Source organism: Benincasa hispida, chromosome 9, assembly GCF_027475165.1.
Source record: "Benincasa hispida cultivar pf3 chromosome 9, pf3_genome.v1.1, whole genome shotgun sequence".
Taxonomy (NCBI): domain Eukaryota; kingdom Viridiplantae; phylum Streptophyta; class Magnoliopsida; order Cucurbitales; family Cucurbitaceae; genus Benincasa; species Benincasa hispida.
Window position 1 is genome coordinate 31,117,824 of NC_143486.1, and position 8,229 is coordinate 31,126,052.

The 8,229-nt window shown below is 39.0% G+C and overlaps 1 protein-coding gene across 4 annotated transcripts in view; it reads right to left on the bottom strand.

The window, feature by feature from the left end:
• XIJ (P-loop containing nucleoside triphosphate hydrolases superfamily protein) overlaps window positions 1-6,531 on the bottom strand; it is a 44,293-nt gene extending 37,762 nt beyond the window's left edge. For all 4 annotated transcript variants that reach the window (XR_016532295.1, XM_039041529.2, XM_039041530.2 and 1 more), the window contains exons 1-2: window positions 6,097-6,531; window positions 5,394-5,522 (exon numbers count right to left, since the gene is read on the bottom strand). Coding sequence is in view for 3 of the 4 variants with exons in the window: in XM_039041529.2 (XP_038897457.1) it covers window positions 5,394-5,522; window positions 6,097-6,099 (132 nt within the window). In the remaining variant the exon portion in view is untranslated. The remainder of the gene's footprint in view (window positions 1-5,393; window positions 5,523-6,096) is intronic.
• Between the last annotated feature and the right edge of the window lie 1,698 nt (window positions 6,532-8,229).

The window sequence follows — 8,229 nt, forward strand, 5'->3', positions numbered from 1 at the left end:
TTGATAAGGACCAATGAATTTTGGGGAGAGTTTTTCACAACAGCGATGGGCAAGAGAGCGTTGACGGTAAGGCCGTATCTTTAAGGACATGAAATCCCCTATAGCAAATTCCACTTCCCTCCATTTCTAGTCAACATACCCATTCATGCAGTTGTGTGCCCTATGTATGTGGTTTCTGAGGGTCAACCGGGCCTCATCACAAGCCAAGAGTTGTTGTTCCAGGGTGTCATTAGACGTCTTTTTATACCCATATGAGACCAATGTGGGCGGTGGATGGCCATATAGGGCTTGGTAGGGCGTGGTGTTGGTGGAGCTGTGGTATGTAGTGTTATACCAATATTCGACCTAAGAAAGTCAATCTTCCCATTGCTTCGGCTTCTCTCCACAGAAACATCAAAGGTAAGTTTCCAACACTTGTTCACGATTTCGGTTTGACCGTCAGTTTGGGGATGAAATGTGGTGCTTTGCTTGAGTTGGGTATCTTGCATTCGAAACATTTCAGTCCAAAAATGACTCAGAAAAATCTTATCGCGATCAGAGATTATCGACTTAGGGAACCTGTGGAGTCGCACCACTTTGCGAATAAACATTTGTGCTACCTCCTTGGCGATGAAAGGGTGTTTGAGAGCAAAGAAGTGGAAGTGTCCATATTTACTAAGCCTGCCAACAACCACCAAAATAGTGTTACACCTATTAGATCAAGGTAGCCCCTCCACGTAGTCTATGGTGATATCCTCCCAGACCCGATCCAGAATCAGTAGAGGCTGAAGTAGTCCCACAGGTGAAACCGCCACAGATTTATTCCTCTGACAATTACACATTGCTCCACATAGGCCTTTGCATCTCCATTCATGCCCTTCCAAAAAACTCGCCATTCAATCGCTTATATGTTCAGAAACCCTAAATGCCCCCCTAACACTGATGCATGGAAGGTATGGAGGATAGCAGCAATCAGCGATGAGGTGCGAGAAAGCACTAAGCGCTTCTTGTAGAAAAGTTTATCCTGTTCGAGGTGAAACTTGGATAAAACCGAGGAATCAACAGTGAGTTCCTGTGAAATTTTGACTAACTCCAGGTCCTTTAGCACTTCCTAATCATGCCCTTCCAAAAAAAATCGCCATTCAATCGCTTATATGTTCTCAGAAACCCTCAATGCTCCCCTAACACTAATGCATGGAAGGTATGGAGGTTAGCAGCAATCAAAACGAGGTGCGAGAAAGCACTAAGCGCTTCTCGTAGAAAAGTTTATCCTGTTCGAGGTGAAACTTGGATAAAACTAAGGAATCAGCAATGAGTTCCTGGAAAATTTTGACTAACTCTGGGTCCTATGGTATTTCCTTATGCATCACCTTGATATCAATCAGAGTGGCAGCCTTGTTGGTCAAACCTGGGTTGTACCGAATTTCAAAGCCAAACCCCAATAACTTTGTGATCCACTTCTAAAATTCGGGTGGAATGACTCGTTGATCAATCAAATGCTTCAAGGAACGTTGATCTGTTTGTACAATAAATTTTTGTCCCAACAAATAATGTCTCTAACACTGCACGGTGACACAATCGCCATCAGTTCCCGTTCATATGCGGATTTTAGACGTGCACAGGGGGGGCCAAATTCTGACTAAAATATGCTATAGGGCGTTGGCCCTACGTCAGCACCGCTCCTATCCCAAAGCCCGAAGCACCTGTCTCTAGGATGAAAGGAATACTGAAATCGGAAGGACCAACATGAATAGCATTACCATTGCCTTCTTAAGCTGTTCAATTGCTTGTATGGCCTCATTTGTCCATAGGAATGCATTGTGCTGCAATAACTTGGATAATGGGGATGCCAACATGCCATAATTCTAAACAAATCGGCGGTAGTAGCCCGTCAGCCTTAAAAAACCACGCAATTCCTTCATCGTTTGTGCAGGGACCACTGAACCACTGCTCTAATCTTTTCTTCATCTGCCTCCACACCATGCTTGGACACCCAATGGCCCAAATATGAGACATATTCCTGACCAAACACTCATTTCTTCCGATTGGCAAACAGGAAATCTTCATGCAGAGTGCTCAGCACAATGTCTGGATGTTTTCGATGGGTGTACACATCAGGGTTGTAAACCAAAATGTCATCAAAGAAATACTAAAACGAATCGATGGAGGTACAGACGAAAAACTTGATTCATCAATGATTGGAAAGTGGTCGAAGAGTTCATGATGCTGAACGGCATCACCAGGAATTCATAATGCCCTCTGTTCATCCTGAATGTCGTTTTCATCACATCTCCCTCACTCATGCGTATCTGATAATATCCGGATTTCATATCCAGCTTGGAAAAAACCGATGCCCCTTGCAAATCGCCAAGCAATTCTTCAATCATTGGAATGGAAATTTGTCTGGAACGGTTGCTGGAAAAGGGACTAGTGCTAGGATGAATTATTCTGAACGCGAGCATTTCACTTACCAGTCATTCAATTTCATCCTTTTGGTGGTGGCCGTATTTATATGGTCGCATGTTGACTAGATTCTCCCCTTCTTTCAGTTGAATATAATGATGCACCTTCCATTTCAGTGGAAGCCCATCAGGTAGGTGGAAAACGTCCTGAAACTCTTCTAAAATTCCCACGATATCACTGGGTATCCGTAGCTCTATTCATCTTCACTACTATTATCGCTACTGATTTGTTCCCCCAGGTTCATCTCTCGAAGCTCCACCACACATCCTTCGTCTTCCATCTACCAGGAGCTAACCAACATCTTTAATGTCACTTTTGATTTTGTTAAGCAGGGATCTCCCTTCAATGTGACCTTGTTGGCTCCTTCCCCGAAGGTCATCGTCAAGGAGACCCAATCGACTGCCACAAACCCTTGCTTCCTCAACCACTGCACTCCGACTATTACCTCTACGTTCCCCAATTTCATCGATAAAAAATCATTTCTGACGGTTATCTCTTGCAACTTAATCATGACCGCCTTGCAAACCCCTTTTCCACTTATGGCTGCCATATCGTAGTTGGATGTGGTGGTCAAGGGTAACTACAACCATCTACTAAACTTTGCGAGATGAAATTGGAGTGGCCCCACAATCAATCAACACCACCACTGTGCGGCTTCCGATTTCTCCCTTGACCTTCATCATTCCAGGTGATGAAAACCTTAGAACCGATTTCAACGAGAGTTGGAGGGTTCCTCCTGTTCGATGTAGTTGTACTACACACCTTTGTGGTCAAATTCCTTATATTCCAAGAGTATCTCGTAGCACTCTCGAGCCCACACCACACACAATTCACAAAGATCTCTAACCTTGCATCGGTGACCGACGGAATACTTCTCACATTTATAACATAAACCTTTTTCCCTCTTACGCCTATATTCCTCATCCGACAGGTGTTTGATCGTGGGCTCACGCTTTTGGGCTTGGGCCTTTTCTAGTAATGTGATCGTCCACGTTGGACTCTCTTGATTTCTACCCAGCGTTTTACTTACCGCTCCGTTTACTTCCTTAACTGGGGCACCTAGGTGGTTCTTCGAGGCCCAACCGGCCCACTTCCCGTAGTTGCGTCCTCATGGGCCAAATGAACGGCCAGGTCCATGTCTTCGACGATATGGGCCTACTTCATTATCTCTTCCAGCCCTACTGGCTCCCTTCCGTTCACCTGTGCCTTAATGATAGCCGACAACAGCCCATTCAAGAAGGTGTTCTCTAATACATCATCCGCTAAGTCCAGCAACGGCGACAAGTACGTTTCAAATCAGTGTCTAAATTCCGACATCGTCGATGACTGTTTTATTCCCAAAAATTGAGCACAAAGGTTGACTCCTTCCGTGGAACGGAATCTTTCAAATAATCTCGCCTTTAAATTGGCCCACGTCTTAAACTTCCTCCAGTTGTTTACACATGTGTACCAATCTACCACCTCGTGGTCGAAGCCAATCACTGAAACCTTGATTTTCTCTGCATTATTGAGTTCATAAATCTCGAAATAATGTTCGGTCTTGAACAACCACGCATTTGGGTTCTCACCTAAAAAAACGGCTAACCACTTAAACTTCTTGGTATCGTTGCTCTCCTTCTCTTCTAGTTTGTTGGGATCATCCCCATTCGTCACTGTCCTTTTCTTTTGTGAAGAACTTTCAGCTTGGTTGCTTCTCTGTTTTGCTCCACAGCCTTTATTTTATACAACGCTTCCTTATGGTCCTCGTCTCCAACCTAATCTTCTCCAATGTCCTAGAAAGCGATTCTTGTATGGTGGCCATACTTTTCTCAGCCATTTCTACTTGTTCCTCTAGCTATCTTTGTGCCATTGCTCGTGTTCTTCCCAGAACAAACCTGCTCTGGTACCAATTTGTTAGGTATCTCCAGATCTTCCCTACAAAGAACTAACAAGCACAATATTCCAATATGAAAACTAACAATCACGATGTCAAGATCTCGTATTAGCAAAACACAAAGTTTCCCAACTATCGGAGAGACTAGTTCTCTCCATACAAGACAAACTTGTTCAAAGTAATATAAAAGACAAGTCCAAAGGATCCCTCCAAAAGGCTATATAAGTAGCCTTACACAAAAAAAACACAAAAAAGGATATTCTGCCATTCAACCACCCTCCTACACTGTCCCTGATACGTTGATGAAGGAAATTCCCTTGTTACCCTTCCTACGGTAAGTCTGGACGATAAGAGGTCTACAATCTCATCTTTAAGATGTTTGGAATTTGGAGATCTAAAATTCCAAATAGTTTCATGCACTTGCTTTGGTATATCTTGGAAAGATCAATTCTAAGAACCACATCAAAGAGAAAAATTTTCTTAGAAGTCACCAGCTTCAATGATGTGCTATTTATGAAAAAAGTGGCAAAGGTTTTAGACACTAAATGCTTTATCTCTCACCTCCTCTTTTATGGAAACTCAGCCTATCATACAAGGAGAAATGATAGAAAAGGGACATGTGACTTGATATTCAATAGCCAATCATTCCCAAACAACATAAGAATCAAGAAGCCTCTGAAATCTCATGGAGAGAGAGTTCTCACAAAGCTGACAAAACAATCTAGTTCAAGAAATATATATACTGATGAAACAACTGATCAAACGACAATTATGTCAACATTTCACATTTCAGTCACGAAGGAAGAGATAATGGTGCATTTTGTCCTTCAAAGCCTTGAAACATTTAAAAATTGTAATGACACTCGCTTATTGGCTTCTTTGTGGAGTTCAGTCACTAGAAAATCTAGATGTATTCCTCATTTACTTAATTTTTCACGACTGAGGGCTCACTAGTATGATTTGTGTAACCTTATCATGTTTCTTTTTTCTGCAGGCCTCTTGATAACTGAATTTCTTATATGACTCTTGTTTAATTTATTGTTTTTTAAGAAAAGATATATAAATAAAACTATATTACCTGCCTCCCATCACTAGTTTGAATCTCAGCATCTTCCCCAGTGATGTTCAATACGAGTCCATCAATCCAAATAGAATCTATATCTCCCACCCATATTTGAGAACCAACAACAATATTGACAGGATTGTCCTGCAGCAAATTACAGGTGAACTCAATATAAGATAAGCAAAGCTTTTTATATCCATTTGGATTGAAAATTACTTTTCAATCTAAACTACAGTTTAATCAGTATTTGATATCAGAAAATAATCTACAGCGCCATCAATATATAACCATAGCATAATCTCAATTTTCAATCTAAACTACAGTTTAATCAGTATTTGATATCAGAAAATAATCTACAGCGCCATCAATATATAACCATAGCATAATCTCAATTTTCAATCTAAACTACAGTTTAATCAGTATTTGATATCAGAAAATAATCTACAGCACCATCAATATATAACCATAGCATAATCTCTGAAAAATAACATTATCAATGGATAACATGGTACAACGCTATACAGAAACAGAATATGAAACATGAAGTTTTCCTCTCGAGTTCCAACTTTCTTCCTTATCAACAGATCGTCAAATCAACAACACGAGGGTTTTACATTTCTAATGAACTCAACGAACGCAATCATATCATAATCCCCCATTGTAAAATCTCCCGCCAGAATTGCTGAAAATTTGAAGATCGAATCGTTAATTCACATACCATTATTCCGACTCCCAATATGAATTTCTGAAATGCAGCTACGCGAACATAACCATTTGATTGTGTATGCAAAAGCAATGAGAAGATTAGGAAAATTTGTCCGGCAGAAGCTTGAATTGCTGGAGGGAAAAAAATTCTTGCGTAAACCCAGAAGTTTGGTTTTCTTTGTGTCTGTGTTTGAGCTTCGTTCCTCGTTTTGCATGGTTTGTGGCGGTAGTAATCTTGAATTCTCCAGTTCCGCCATTTTCGGGCGGAGTTCTTGTGGCTATTTTTGCTCTACAGCCTCTCAACAGACAGAGAGGAGAGAGATTGATCAAACTCACGAATGCATGAAATTTGGCCAAAAAAGGACCCAAATTTTCCTGTAAAAAAATATTTTATTTTATTTTAAAAAATCTGACTCTTTTGCAGGGAAATGGCATAGATGCCCAAAATAAAGAACACAAAACAAAAATGGTACTCTTTTTTATGAATTTTGGTATTTTGATTGTGTGAAATTACGACTTTAACTTTAAACTGCATTCATCTTCTGGTTTATTCGTTTAGTAACATTTCTTTTTCTTTTTTCGTTTTTCTAAGATTCTTCTTCTTTCTTTTTCCTCTTATTTTTGTGATTACTTTTTCTGCATTTCTTCTTCCGTTTTTTTACTTTTCTTCCTCTTCTTCTTCTTCCTCTTCTTCTTCTTCTTCTTTTCTTTGCATCGAGCATCAAACATGGAGTATAGAGTATTAGAGCATCGAGCATCGAGCGAACTTCTAAATCGAACATAGAATGTACAAAATAGAGCATAGAGTGTCGAGGATCAAGTAACATGTAGCTAGTATATAGCATAAAGCATATAATATAGAGCATAAAGCATAAAGCATCGAGCATCAAGTATCGAGTAGCATGTAGCTAGTATATAGCATAGAGCATCGAACATCGAGCATCAAGTATCAAGAATCGAGTATCGAGTCTCAAGTATAAAAAAAAAAACTTATGAATCACAGTGCATGGATGGTTTTCAAGGTCGAATGGGTAAATTCACAGGATGTTGAGGCAAGCAGAATATCACTTTTCATTTAATTTCAAAAAGGTACCCAGCTTTCATTTAAACCCCCCCCCCTCCCCCCCAAAAAAAAAAAAAAATTAAGGGATCATCTGTGCAAAAAAACCCCTATTTTGCCATTACTAAAATATCACATATATGGTAAATGAAAAATATTAGGTCATGATTACATCGTACAAAAAGTAAGAAATCTGAAATGAATGGTAATCTAAAAATAAACCCAATAAGTTACGATTATTGTTGCTTATTCTTCAGTACTTGTATTGGCACATGAGGTCACTACCCAATTTGTTATCAGAAAATAATAATCGATTGATGAACGGAGAGTGATCAATCCGTTTATGTTTCGAAATTGCATTATGGTTACCATTACCGTTATCATTATCATTAGTGTACTATTACAGTATGAAAAGTATGTATATGTCACATTTACTGTTAACGTTACCATTTAGAGATAAATGGTAGCAATGATCGTAAATGTAACAAATTTATAATTCTAAGTAAAAGTTATCAAAAGCAATCTAACTACGGTTGCGACTCTGGCCCATTATGGTTAATCTATCAATAGAATTCCATTATGATTATACCAAATTTTATTACGGTTGGTAAACATGGTATTAGTTCAGTTTTCACTTAATTTGTGGCATAGAAGATTTTTTTCGAAAACTAAAAAAGCAATAATGATAATGATGATGATGATGATGATGATATTAGTAGTAGTAATAGTAATAATAAGCAAAATAATTACATTCACTGTATACGAAAACATGTATGATTCTAGGGGGTAAAAAACAATGGAGTTTCTACACAAAAGGCCTTAAAATGAGGCCTATATTACATTAGTGTCTCCAACATTCTATTTTTTACAAAAAAAAAAAAAAAAAAAAAAAAAAGTCCTATTTGTCCTCTATTTTACACAAATGTAATAGGCTATTTATAAATAAACTCTTACACACACACTCATATATAGGATATATGGATAAGAAGACTATTGAAAGAATTAAAATTCTCTCAGACAATGTCCATGCGCATTTAATGTGATAATAAGGCGACAATTTCCATTGTTCACAATCCAATCCTTCAT